General features: G+C 37.0%; 1 protein-coding gene across 1 annotated transcript in view; it reads left to right on the top strand.

Moving 5' to 3' along the window:
• Positions 1–14843, top strand: part of polq (polymerase (DNA directed), theta) — a 37700-nt gene that overhangs the window by 17492 nt on the left and 5365 nt on the right. The window contains exons 17-26 of the mRNA XM_022676009.2: positions 753–996; positions 2362–5198; positions 5287–5427; positions 7362–7561; positions 10536–10776; positions 10888–11081; positions 12414–12548; positions 12666–12840; positions 13935–14061; positions 14462–14580. Coding sequence (XP_022531730.2) covers positions 753–996; positions 2362–5198; positions 5287–5427; positions 7362–7561; positions 10536–10776; positions 10888–11081; positions 12414–12548; positions 12666–12840; positions 13935–14061; positions 14462–14580 — 4413 coding nt within the window. The remainder of the gene's footprint in view (positions 1–752; positions 997–2361; positions 5199–5286; positions 5428–7361; positions 7562–10535; positions 10777–10887; positions 11082–12413; positions 12549–12665; positions 12841–13934; positions 14062–14461; positions 14581–14843) is intronic.

Genomic DNA, 14843 nt, shown 5'->3' with positions numbered 1-14843 from the left:
TATTTCCCATCACTAGGGCTGTGCAAATAATGATATATTTTGAGTGACGATAGAAAATCGTCTATTATTTAGCATTGCACTTTTATCATTTTTGTTTTCTAAAACAAATAACAAGCCACAAAATAGTGGAATGTCATGTTTTTAAACCAAGTGTTAATTGTGCCAAACCATAATGATGTTGCCAAATATTGAGTAATAGTGTGTCTATTTTAAATGTTTAAGATGTTGAAATGGAAATTGGGACACCTCCCATTACATTTTTCAAATTAAGAGTACCTTCTTTAACTTGTTAGAGTAGTAGGGGTGAGTGAAAGCGCAGAGAGACTGAAAAATATAGATATAACAGTTTTTTTATATTTTATGCTGTTTCTTGCACAGTTTTATTTCAGTTAAAAAATGAAAGTGAAAATCGTTACTATTTATAATTTAATGTTTAACAATTATAAATCTAATAAAATATGAAAACATACTTTTTTTTAGTATAATTCAGTATGTAATAAGAATAGAGAATAGGTCTTTCATGTGGTTGGTTTTAAAAAAAAAAGTACAAAATATTCTATATTGTGCTAAGTATATTGATATGATATGGATATATACATATGAATTTGTGGCCGTATTTCACAGCTCTACCCAGTTCTATATAAAGATGGCAGTAGTATGGAGTACTTTATAAGAAGCCTTGAGCTGCTGCATCATTTTTAGGATTATATATATATGTGTACCTAACACATATTTTTATATTTTAACTGCAGGTATGGTTACAGTCTTCTGTAATCGACTTGGATGGCACAATCTAGAGCTGTTATTGTCCCAGTTCCAGAGCCGTCTGAGTTTCGGGGTACAGCGGGAGCTGTGTGATCTGGTGCGGATCTCTTTACTGAATGCCCAGAGAGCACGTGCTCTCTACAGCGCTGGCTTCGTCACTGTAGCAGAGATCGCAAGAGGAAACACTGCTGATGTGGAGAAGGCCCTGCGGAAAGCAACCCCTTTTAAAAGGTATCATTTTTAGTTTTGTGGGATTTTTAGTAGTGGGATCAAACGATAAAATATAAAAATATCAGATTAAACATTTATTATTTAATTTACCTTTTTAAAAAGCGCTATTATCACTATAAAACAATTAATATTAAATGCAAATAATCATGATAAAAACTTGTAAAAACTTTAAAACATTAATAGTGGAGTATTAAAATGTCAATAAAATAGCAAATGTAAGATTGGCGAAATGGAATTATATGTATATTTGTAATGTCAAATACTTAAAGTTCTTTCCTGTTTTTGTTGGGAAGACAAATAATTTTGTAGTGTGTTGGGCTTTTTTTTTACTACATTTTTAAAATATCAGGATAGTTTTTATGCTTTTTAAAATGAGAATCTTTTAATGTGCTGAGTAAATATTTAATAAAGAGTGTGAAATGAGTGAGAGGGCGTAGTGAGTGTTAAATTTAGAGATTTAATTTCTATTTCATGGTAAATAAATATATTTTTGTTTCTTCTGAAGTTGACAGTAGTGACCCTGCTAATATGTCACCAACTTCTTTTAAAAGCAGTAATTGCAGAAGGAAACTGGGGCCAAATTTAGTACCATGATTCATTTGTGTAGATTAAAAAGTTAAAGTTCATAACTGTACATACTTTATAGTTTATAGTTTACAGCAGTACACCAGACTTGCATGGGGCTACAGTGACTTTTTAATTCATTAATTTATCATTACTAACTGACCACAGGTTTTCTCACTGTGGGTTTTATGTGTAGTGTGGTGTTGGTCCTTTATTAAAGTACCAGACTTCTGGGCTACAGGTGGTCCAGTGGGCTAAGTGCTACCACTATGGTCGGGAGTTTGCTGGTTCGAATCCCGGTCATGTAGCTTGCTATCAGCTGCTGGATCCCTGAGGGAGCACAATTGGCCTTGCTCTCTCCGGATGGGTAGATGGCGCTCTTTCCACTTATGACTCCAAAGGGTGATGTCGATCAGCACAAGGCATCTGTGAGCTGAGGTATCAGAATCACATCGCAACGCTTTCCTCCGCTGTATTATGCAGTAATGCGGCACCAGCAGCAGTTTGAAAAGAGGTGGTGGCTGACTTCACTTGTATCCGAGGAAGCATGTGCTAGTCTTCACCCTCCTTGTGTGTTGGGCATCACTAGTGATAGAGGGAGTCCTAACGAGTGTGCTGGGTAATTAGCTGTGTAAAGTGGAAAGAAAATGGGATTAAAATAAGTACTTACTTCTATAAAGCAGCTTTACAACACTGTCATTTTTTTAAAAGCACTAAACAAAAAGTATTAACGAAGTATAGTGTATATTTGTAGTAATATTTGTTTGTTCACTGCCCTAATTTAGTATCTTGTATCTGCAGTTCTCGGCAGGCAGTGGATGAGAGTGCGGAGGATGCTCAGGAGCGCAGGAGCATGCGCTGTATCTATGTGAGTGGGAAGAAGCCCCTGACTGAGAGTGAAGCTGCCAAGCAGATCGTGTTGGAGGCGAGACTGCTTCTCCAGCAGGACTTGGCTTTGCTTGGAGTGGAGTGGAACCCTGAATTACTCTCTCCAAAAACCCAAACGAATTCAGGTGATGAATCAACAAGCGAAAAATTGCAGGATTCCAAGATACAGACTGTAAAAATGCAAACTGAAAGTTCAGCCGGAGAGCACAACACTCACTCTGATAGAGAACATAGGCTGATTGAGACGATAGAGGAACATCAGACATCAGCTGACGATAATGTTGGGTCTGGAAACATTGCTCAGTGTTCTGCAAAGATAGATGTTTCTAATACAAGACCTCTGGAAAAGCCTGTGGATGTGGATAGAACTGAAAAAGTGAAGAAAACAGCTGATGATAATTCATGTGTGACAGCCCCCAGCATAGCAAACACTGGAGAGCAATCCACTGCATTAAATAAAGTGCTCAAATCCATTCAGTCTAAAGACAAAACCTATCATAGTCATCTCAGGTCTGCTGAGGAGTTATCTGAGTTAGCGAAGTCCTCTTGTCAAGAAGCCTGTGGACGTGATTCTGAAGTACAAAATGTAATGTCTATAAGTCCACAGTCTAAACGTAGGAGGATGGAAAGTGATGATAACATGAAAAAAACAGTAAATGAAGCTGTAGATGCAGAGGTTCACAAATCCACAGATTCAACTGGTTTACAGATATTTTCCGCCAATAATCTCCACTGTGACGTGAACAAAAAGCCACAGGAAGAACCTAAACAGAGCTCAAAGCCTGATTTAAAACAAAACTGTGGGGCAAAAGTGTCCAGTAAATCATCATTTGTTCCAATTCATCTTGGGGAAACGATATTGTTAAGCAGTAACAGTCATATTCCATCAGGTTCTGGAAAAAAGTGCACATCTAAAAGAAAACATGTGGACAGCGTGACTGATTCAGAAAAGGAAACTGAAACTAAAAAGGACATTTACCATCATACTGACTCTTACCGGAATATGAATGCCACAAACAACGCAACAAGCCCTCATGAAGGTGTGAAGACTCCACAGACATTTTTGTTAAACTCTAATGTAAAATCGGCAAAAGTCGTAAATGAGATCATACAGAGTTCAGGGGAGAAATGTAACTCTCCTGATTTGTACACTGGTCAAACAGAAGAGTTTGGTGACAGTTTTCAGCTTGACACGCAGACTGAAAGAATATTACTGCAGGAGGACAAGCTGCTACAGGAAGAAAAATGGAGTTCAGATCCTCAGATTGCTGAAGCTAAGGTGGCAAACGATTGTGTTGGAACAGAATGTGGGTTGAATGGGTCATACCCACATCCTGAAAATCAACATGTTTTAGTACCTCCGCACAGCACGCCTGAAGGTGATAATAAAAACAGCAAAAAAGATGATGGCCTATTATCTCATATATCTTCTCTTTCCAGAAACAATCCAAGCAAACATCTGCCATCAAGCGAAGGCAAACCCAAGTACAACATTTCTCTGACGGACAGCCAAATGGAGAACATTCTTAATTTCACCAATCAGACGCCTGAGGGAGAATCTGGAGAAGCAAAATCAAATTCAGTGGAACCACAAGCCAAAAATGAGGAGCCTGACAATGCTAGAAATGCAGGGCTTGAAAATGGAATTTCTGACAGTAGCCCCAATAGAAGCAGCAGCTTTTTATTTGATAGTCTTTATGACAACTCCATCTTGGAGGCGATGGAGGAGGAAGAGGCGGGAGGAATAGATGAAGAGGAGGGAGGAAAAGATGATGAGCCAGATGAAGAGGAGAATCATGGTGAGAACTCTGGAAAAGCTGTGGAAACTTCCAGCAATTTTCATCCCCCAGTTGCTGCAGTAAATGAAGTAAGAAAAAATGATAATAGAAATGATGTGGAGGATCCAGAAGCAATACAATGGGGCGAATCGTCCTTCAACCTGTCAGAATGGGGAGACTCTCTAGTCATTGGAGAGCATTATCTAGAGAAACATAACAGTAGTCTGAAGGTCTGCCGTGCACCAAAAGTAAGCTTGGTTGAAGAAGAAAAGCCTACTTATACAGAAGATGCATCGTCTGAATTACAGAAATTGCAAAGCAACCCAGCACATCCAGAAACTCTCGCCGAATCCTCATTTAACTTCAGCCCTGGAATGGAAGACATTTTCGACAAATGGGTCGACCATTTCTCGACCCTGCATGAACCTCCAGAACAACCTAGAGCTGCAGACCAGACCCAAGCTAAGCAGGTTAATGCTGCAGTAACTACAACACATTCTGAAGCTGATCAGGCAATCAGTCAAAGAGACATGACTGCAGAACATTTCCCTGTATCCAAATCAAACCAAATGAATCAGGAACTTGTTCCACCCACACCTGTTTCTGAGCCGGTCACACCCAGAGTAAAATTGACCACTTCTGCTGTGCAGTCCCCAATAAGTTCTAGAGGTGACCTAGAGGTTAAACTGAATTTCCACACTGGTACAAACAATGATACGAACGTGAAGATGTTGGACACGTCTTTAGACGAGGGCTTTTCTCTGCAGCTCTCACAGGACGCCTCTCCTTCCCAGTTTACTCCAAGCAATCCAGAATCCTTCTCTATAATTGATGTTGCAAGCGATAAAAGGCTTTTTGAAACCTTTGTAAAAGAATGGAAAACAAAGAAGAGGTTTTCTCTTTCCGTTGCCTGTGAGAAGAAAGATGGCGCAGTGCAGCCAGAGTCTGCTATAGGAAGCAAGTTTCAGAAAGGTCAGTTATAAATATATAGTTATAAAGATATAAACCTCTTAAATGAACTAATCAAAGTTTTATCATTTTTTTTTATTCATAATAAAAGCAACGACACCAGTGAGGAACAAAAGGAAAGATGGGTTTGTCCTGAAAGGACACGAGAGTCTGGTCATCACTGGCGTATCTGTATGCTGGGGAGGAAAGGACGCATATTTTTTATCACTACAGGAGGAGCTAACAGACTTTGGTACTAAGTCTAATATTTTACTTTAAACTCTATACACTGATCAGCCATAACTATAATCATTCCAGTGACATTGATTTGCGTGGTGTTGGTGTATGAGGTGTTTGTGTTTGTGGATCAGATGCAGCAGTGCTGCTGGAGTTTTTAAACGCTGAAACACCTCCTTTTTTGGAGCGGCCCGGGAGGTATTTTAGAAATAGAATGAAAGTTGACCCGCTGTTAAGCAGGTTTTTATAATGTGAGATTCAAAGTTTGAACGCTAGGTGTCAGAAACGGGCCAAAGAGTCGGAGAGGGTGCGCATTTCTAGCGCAGAAAATCGGGGCAAAAGAGTCTAAAAGCGGAGAGAGTGCGCATTTCTTGCGCAGAAAAACGGGGCAAAAGAGTCTAAAAGCAGAGCTAGTGCGCATTTCTAGAGCAGAAAATCGGGCCAAAGAGTCTAAAAGTGGAGAGTGTGCATTTCTAGCGCAGAAAAACAGGGCCAAAGAGTCTAAAAGCGGTAAGGGTGCGCATTTGTTTGTTTTATCACAGATTCTGTGGCCTGTGACTTCAAATATATTTCTCCTTCTGGCCCCCAACAAAAAAAAGTTTGGACACCCCTGCTCTAGCCCTTCATCAGTGACCACAGGACGCTTCTGGTCGGTGGACTGGTTGGTAGCGGTTATGCTGAGGTGTTTAAAAACTCCAGCAGCACTTCTGTCTCTAAACCACTCGTACCATCACAACACAAACTAATTCCTCATACACCACCACCATGCTAATCAGTGCTAATCCCTGCAGTGGTGAGCATAATGATCCACCACCCAAATGATATTAATAATAATAATAGCTGCTCTGTGGTGGTTTTCTCTCCTGTGGAATCCTGACCTTTGAAGAACAGGGTGAAAAAGGAGGATAATAATAAAGTATATAGAGAAACTGATACAGAACTACAGTCTGTAATTATAGAACCACGAAGTGGAGCTAATAAAATGGACAATGAATATAGAAATGTCCAGTTAATGTTATGGCTGGTTGGTGTTTGTGTTTTGAGTATGACAGCATTAACTTGGAAGCTGATCAGTAAAGAGCTTAAAGAAGAACTCCGGTGTAAAATGGACTTTTATTGTAGTAAAACATGATAAAAAGTATTTACCTTTGATGAATAGCACACCTCCGTTCTCCCACAGCGTTCAGAGATCCAGAAATTTAACAGTTTGTCCAAACACCCTTCAGACTGGGTGACACAGGGCATAATTTACCCTGATAAATCGTTTTTTCCACCGTTATCCAGCTCAAAGTAGCTCCACACCTCCTTGCTAGAATCCGGAGAGCTCTGACATTTAAAACGAGGCATTAATAACTTAAAAAGTGCACAAGAACCTTATTAAAAAACAGTTTACATCGTATAAAGCTAGCTTCAGCTCCGAACGCTGCCCTCACTGAACTGAAAATAACAGGGACATATATATACATTGATTCCGTATAGGCTATATATATTTTTATGTGTCTGTCATTACCAGTACAGTGATGGCGGCGCTCAGGGCCGAAGCTAGCATTATGGGATGTAAACAGAGGATTTTAATAAGGTTCTTGTGCACTTTTAAAGTTATTAATGTCTCGTTTTAAATGCCTGGGCTCTCCAGATTCTAGCAAGAACGCGTGAAGCTACTTTAAGCTGGATAACAGTGGAAAAAAACGATTTATCGGGCATTTTTATCGACCCCGTGTCACCCAGTCTGAAGGGTGTTAAACTGTTAAAATTTCTGGATCTCAGAACGCTGTGGGAGAACGGAGGTGTGCTGTTCATCAAATGTAAGTACTTTTTGTCATGTTTTACCACACCAAAAGTCCATTTTACACCGGAGTTCTCCTTTAAATATTCTTCTATAGATTCATCGTTGAACTTTTTAACATTGAGCAATTAAAACCTGCTAAAATATATATATTTTTGATACAGCTATCAGTGCAAGCCTTGCACCACCACCACTCGATGAAAATCTGCCAGTAAAGGAGAGACTGAGGAACATTCAAGTTTGTTTGATGAGGTCCTCTTCAGGTGCGGATGGAGTGATGGTTGCTTATGACTTCATTCAGTTGTACAAGACTCTACTTCAAGCCTGTGGACTTTCAGTAAGAGGCACATTTGAGGATCCAAAGGTAAGAGTATTCGCCGGTGTCAGTCCTTTTTAGTAAGGTTGCCAGTAATTTAAAGGAGAACTTGGGTGTGAAATGGACTTGGGATGTAGTGTTTTGTCGAATAGCCCATGTCCGTTCACGCTTAGCATTCTGAAATACAGAGTTTTTAGCTGATGCTCCCAACAGACTTACAGTGCTAGAGTGATAGAGTTGTCCATGCAAAAAAAAAAAGGCCTTTTTTTTTTTTTTTTTTTTTAACACTAGGGGTGAACAATATGGCCCCACAATAGTATCATGATATTGCATGGTATTTTGGCAGTGACAATACTCTTGGCAATATGACTGAATAAATCAAATTATGGAAGTAAACCAGTGTCACCAGACTTTGAAATTTAAAAGCACTTGAATTTTTAGCACTGAATTATTTTACATTGAATTATTGCATGTGATTTTTTTTGCCTCTGAATTAAACACTTTAATTTTTCAGTATATCATTTTCACTTATTTTATTTTAATGTAAAAAAATTCAAAAGCAAAAATTCAAGTTTTAAAAATTCAATTAAAATAAATTCAGGTTGCTCAAATTCGACCTGTCAAATTCGACTGCTAAAATACAACGCTCAAAATTCGCTGTCAACATCCGGGACACACAGGATGAGCAATCGATTCAGTCTTCAATCGAGCCATTAAATTAACATTAAACATTAAATTAAGATAGATATCCAGATATACCTTGTTAAACTAACTAACTAAATAAATAAAGCTCCTCTGTTCATTTCAGAAAGAGCTTCAAACACGAACACTAGATCAATTATTTATAAATACAGCCAGACTGTGTGGAAGATAATTACTACTGTAGAATCTGAGATAGTAACTTAGTTAGCTAAATTATAGCTACCTATCTTGCTAGTTAGCTGTGGGATCTGTGTGATTATAGACAAGATACTACCTAGTTAGCTGTTTGTTTAGCAATACCTTGACACTTTGCTGCAAAGTATGTTGCTTAGTGTACTGGCCACTGTCTAAATAAATATATTGAGCTATATTACACTTACTGTACCCCTCTCAGGCTGGTCCTCTCATTAAATAAAGGAGATTTATTACAGTTACTATATACCTCTCAGGCTGGTAACTAGGTCTAGATGTATGTGTGGGCATTATCTAATTTGTTAACAAATGTATAAAATATATATTAAATATAAACATTAAAATTAATATCATAAAATAAATAATGGTCATATCTTAAATTATCTCTGTTAAATTAGTTAGTAAAGAGACAAAAAGCAATTCTAATAAATCTCCTTTATTTAATGAGAGGACCAGCCTGAGAGGGGTACAGTAAGTGTAATATAGCTCAATATATTTATTTAGACAGTGGCCAGTACACTAAGCAACATACTTTGCAGCAAAGTGTAAATAAGGTATTGCTAAACAAACCGCTAACTAGGTAGTATCTTGTCTATAATCACACAGATCCCACAGCTAACTAGCAAGATAGGTAGCTATAATTTAGCAAACTAAGTTACTATCTCAGATTCTACAGTAGTAATTATCTTCCACACAGTCTGGCTGTATTTATAAATAATTGATCTAGTGTTCGTGTTTGAAGCTCTTTCTGAAATGAACAGAGGAGCTTTATTTATTTAGTTAGTTAGTTTAACAAGGTATATCTGGATATCTATCTTAATTTAATGTTTAATGTTAATTTAATGGCTCGATTGAAGACTGAATCGATTGCTCATCCTGTGTGTCCCGGATGTTGACAGCGAATTTTGAGCGTTGTATTTTAGCAGTCGAATTTGACAGGTCGAATTTGAGCAACCTGAATTTATTTTAATTGAATTTTTTAAACTTGAATTTTTACTTTAGAATTTTTTTTACATTAAAATAAAATAAGTGAAAATGATATACTGAAAAATTAAAGTGTTTAATTCAGAGGCAAAAAAAACCACATGCAATAATTCAATGTAAAATAATTCAGTGCTAAAAATTCAAGTGCTTTTAAATTTCAAAGTCTGGTGACACTGTTTTACTTCCACATCAAATAATACACATTTTATTATTGCACACAATATGATATGGCACACCTCTAACTTTAAAAAATAAATAATACAAGAATTTATCAGATTTATAACAAAACTCAATGATTGAGAATATCATGATAATAATAATAATAATAATGCACTTCAAATATCTCCATATAATCCAGGATTAAAGTAAAATAAATGATACTGGACAGATATAATCTGTCTCTAGTAATTATATAATGGGAAATAAGAACAGAGTGAATTTTTATTTTGCTAAAAACAGAAAAAAGTAGTACCCTGATGTAATAATTATGGTTGGGTGACACGACACGATATTTCAGGGTATAAAATTGTTTGATATTCAATAATGCTGGCAATATTATTTAAAAATATCAGGATAGTTTTTAAGCTTTTTTAAAATTAGAATCTTGGAATGTGCTGAGTAGATATTTAACAGAGTGTATTTCATGATAAATAAATATATTTTTGTTTCTTCTGATGTTGACATTGAACCTGCTAATAAGTTACCAAGTTCTTTTAAAAGCTAAAGTTATAGGAGGAAACTGGGGCCAAACATAAAACCATGATTCATTTGTGTGAATTAATAAAGTAAAAAAAAAAAGTTATATTTTCTTGATTATTTGGATGTGTTTATGCATTAATGTTGACCGCTCTAGTTCTAAGCTGTTCATAGTTTATAGTTTATAGCAGTACACCAAACTATGGGGCTACCGTGAGTTATTAATTAATTAATTTATGATTGATAAATTTTATCCCATTAACCATTTAACTTCAGTGGTAGAATTATTTGGTGCATTTTAAGTGATGCAGGGATAAAGAAGTGGACAAATGAAAATCTTTTGTTGTTGTTTTTTTTTTTTTTTTTTTTTTTTTAATTTAAAACTCTGCTAATTCCTGTGCTGCATCTACCCTTAAATGTGACCTTTTTATTTCACTGTGAATTCTAGGTTGCCTGTTGGCTTCTGGATCCAGGCTCTAAGGAGCGTACCCTGCACAACATGGTCACAAACTTTGCTCCTAACGACCTTCCCTTGTTGGATGGAATTAGTTCTGGGCAAGGTGTGGAAAGTCTGGGGATGTACGGAGATCCGAGCCAGTCTGGACGCTACAGAGCAGCTATTGAATCTGTTCTTGTCTTCAGGGTCATGACAGAACTCCGAGTTCTCCTGGACAAAGAAGTTTTTTTAGGTGCAAGGTTGATTTTTTTCTTTATTATGTTAACTTGGTAGAAAAGTATTTTGTTTTACTTTGTTTTTCTTACCTCTTTATGTCTTTTTTTTTGTTTTATTTGTTGATCAGACGTGTTCCAGAGAGTGGAAATGCCCACTCAGTACTGCTTAGCTCTGCTGGAGCTGAACGGGATTGGGTTCAGTGTTGCTGAATGTGAAGCTCAGAAACATGTGATGCAGGCTAAGCTCAGTGACCTGGAGTCCCAGGCTTACCAGCTAGCTGGTCACAGCTTCTCGCTGACTAGTCCTGATGATGTTGCTGAGGTCAGTATCATTCTAGTAAAACCTTAAAACAAGGGTTTTAAAAGGGAAGGGTTCCTTCCATTTAAAATCATTAAAGGTTCTGTGGTCCACCCAAAATATTAATTAACCAATTAATATGTACTGTATTTTCGTACTATAGGGCGTACTTAAAATCCTATAATTTTCCCCAAAACAGTCAGCACATTGACTATTTTATCCAGCACCGAAACTCAAGACTGGAGCAGTATTAGCATTAGCCGTTCAGAGGTAAGTATTATTAGCCTGTAGCCTGCTGCTAACCCTGGCTAGCACTACTGGAGCAGCATTAGCATTAACCGCTTTGTGCTAGCCCATTCGCATTTTAGAGGTGAGTATACCGGACTGTAGCCTGTGTGTTTACCGTGTTAAAACAAGCTACGTGGAATGAATCGCTAGCTAATATCATGCTGGCTTACTGGAACACTCAGGGTTCTTCAGTGTTGCGCTGTCGGGTGGCATTTAGTAGCGCAAACTGCAGCTAGCCTTATTGGAAATCAGGTCTCACCACCCAGCAGTGAGACCTGCTGAATCAGAAAGAAAATGAAAGAGAAAGTGACACCCCTGTTCCTTACTAGTGTGGCCTAATGGGCCTTATAAACCGGTGGGCGTTTTTTTTTTAAATGAAAATAGACCAGAAAATACGTTTATTGATAGTGCGCCTTATAGTACGGAAAAATATGGTAGACAAATAGAGTACAAAAATTAGTGTAGCCTATAAATTGTAATGATGTGCTTGAATTGCCTCATGACATTTTGTGTAAGACCTTTTTAACCATTGGTCCCCTTCATTGACACGTTCCCCTGTAGCAGAATGAGTATACAATATTTTCTGCAGATTTATTTTATTTCTGTTTATAAATAATGTTTAATCTACTGTTACAGTAAATAAATTAAGTCCCAAGAATGACTTAGCTTTTAGTAATTGGTCCAAAAGTCTGAATCATCTAGAAAAGTGCTTTCTTTTCCCATTTTTGTTTTAAAATGCTCATTTATAACTGCTTGCTGGAATTGCAAAGATGGCCATTGTGTGAATGAGTTCAAAAATTAGTTTTTCTGTTTTTATAAAAATAAAAAATAACTCATATCCATCACATTTTAAATTCTGTTGAAATATTGAAGTATTTGAAGTATTATTTTTTGCAAACCCAAATTAAAAAAAAGATAGATTTTTGGCTCATGCCCTACTAGCTATACCACTGCAGCCCACTGGGACCCACATGTTTGAAAACCACTACTGAAGAAAATCTAAAACTAATTTGTGCATTGTTGTAAAACACTTTTATATTCTATGGTCTATTGTTTTAAAATTTTCAGGTGCTGTTTCTTGAACTAAAGTTGCCTCCAAATGGTGATTTGAATAGTCTAAAGAATAAAAAGACTTTGGGATACACCAGGAGAGCAGGAGCAGGTGCCCGTGTCAAACTCTCCAAACAGTTCAGCACAACCAAGGTACATCATCTTCTGTAGTACTCCACAGACATTTTCTTAACACTTAGATATAATGGTGAATTAAATAGCATTATTATACTAATGTTAATTCCAGTAATTTACTTTGAATATCTGCAGGATGTTCTGGAAAAGCTCAAGCCTTTACATCAGTTACCAGGAGTTATACTAGAGTGGAGGAGGATAACAAATGCCATGACAAAGGTGGTATTTCCCCTGCAAAGAGAGAAGATCTGGCATCCCAAACTGAAGATGGACAGAATACACCCAGTCTCCCAGTCTCACACTGCAACAGGTGTGTAGTATTAAAGTGTATCTTTGGAATAGCAGTATGTAAATGGATCATGAAGTGTTGCCTCCAGTAATGGCTTGGGAACGTCCACGTCTTTATAATTAGTGAGGTATTATCTTGTTGGTGAGGCTGAACACTGGCCAGCGTACTTATGGCCAGGTAATGTGAATTATGGGAGTTTGAGTGAGGTCTGTAAGTCTGCAGTGTTGCATATTTACAAGAAATACATCATATAAAGCTTACATTAGCACACACAGTGGACAGCACAGTAATGCATAGTATAGCATATTAATGATGGTGAGCAGCGGTGTCTGGCTAGAATTGTCCATGCAAATACGGCTCTGGATAAAATCAAGAGACCACTTCAGTTTCTGAATCATTTTTTTCTGATTTTGCTATTTATAGGTTTATGTTTGATTAAAATGAACATTGTTGTTTTAATCTATAAACTACAGACAACATTACTCCCAAATTCCAAATTAAAGTAGTGTCATTTAGAGCATTAATTTGCAGAAAATGATAAATGGCTGAAATAAGAAAAAATATATACAGAGCTTTTAGACCTCAAATAATGCAAAGAAAACAAGTTCATATTCATAAAGTTGTAAGAGTTCAGAAATCAATATTTGGTGGCATAACCCTTGTTTTTAATCACAGTTTTCATGCATCTTGGCATGTTCTCCTCCACCAGTCTTACACAATGCTTTTGGATAACTTTATGCCTTTTACACCTGGTGCAAAAATTCAAGCAGCTCAGGTTTTTCAATTTTGTAAAATCAAAGGAATTCATCATTTTTAAGTGGTCTCTTTTTCCAGAGTTGCTGTATACAAGCAACTCTGAGAACTCTCAGGAATTAAACCTACATTCTATGCAGGGGCCAAAGAACCAGGGGGCGTAAGCAAATAGCGGAGCATATGTCAGTCATTTTTGACTGAAGTCACGGCACAAGTTTTGGCTCTCCAAGCTTTCACTCTCGTGAGCTGGAAGAGACATCAGATCCTTAACTCAGCCCTGACAAGCCGAAAGGAATGACCGAGTTCCAATAAATTTAAGTCAGTAGTCACCAAACTGAAATACTTATATATTCCCTATTTAGGAAGGGTGAGCTTCACTGAACCCAATATTCAGAATGTGCCGAAGGACTTTGAAATCCAAATGCCAACACTTATTGGAGAAAGCCAACCCTCACAAAATCATACAACCGGTGTCTCCAGCAAGTCACGGTAAGCTTTTGTGCATAACAACATATAATAATCTATATTTAGGCCTGTCATAATATCCAACTTTATTTGCATGACATATCATCCCAGAAATTAATGCAATGAACAATGTTATTGATAAAATTGATTTTATTGATTTATGTCTCTGATATAAAGATATTACAATGCCACAATTAAATGACATTTCACATTTAGTAAAGAGCAATGAGCTTGTAATAATTAAGAATATTGCTATACATGCATATTCACAATATGGGCTTTTTTCTCAAAGACACAATTTGCCTCATTGAGGTTGTGTTCATATATTGTCAGAAAAAACAATATTTTAATTAACATAATTATTGTGGCTTTGCATGCTTAAATGTAATTTCTTAACATAGAAAAATGTTTATTTATTTTAAAGGAATACAATATCTCGGACCAATCATCAGTTAATAGCCCTGGTCAAAGATTCTGACAAATCCCCAGGTAAGGGGATGCCTTTCTTCGTCAGCATGAGGCACGCGTTCGTTCCTTTCTCAGGTAAGAGATCACTTTTATTAGACTGAATATAACATTTATCTGACCACAGGGCACACATAAAGAACTGTATAAAAGCCTGTGGTGTGTTTTTTAAACAAACACGGTTGTTGCCAGATTACACAGAGTTCAGACAAATTTCCAGCGTCCAATTCAAGCACTTTTCAAGCTCTTCATGGACCATTTTCAGACCTTTTACAGTATATTTTAGGTGTGCTAAATAGTATATTTATATAAATCATGAACATACTAGAGCTAGGAAACTT

Source organism: Astyanax mexicanus, chromosome 17, assembly GCF_023375975.1.
Source record: "Astyanax mexicanus isolate ESR-SI-001 chromosome 17, AstMex3_surface, whole genome shotgun sequence".
Taxonomy (NCBI): Eukaryota; Metazoa; Chordata; class Actinopteri; order Characiformes; family Acestrorhamphidae; genus Astyanax; species Astyanax mexicanus.
Note: the sequence above shows the minus strand (reverse complement) of the source record. Positions and strands in the feature narration are given on the sequence as shown.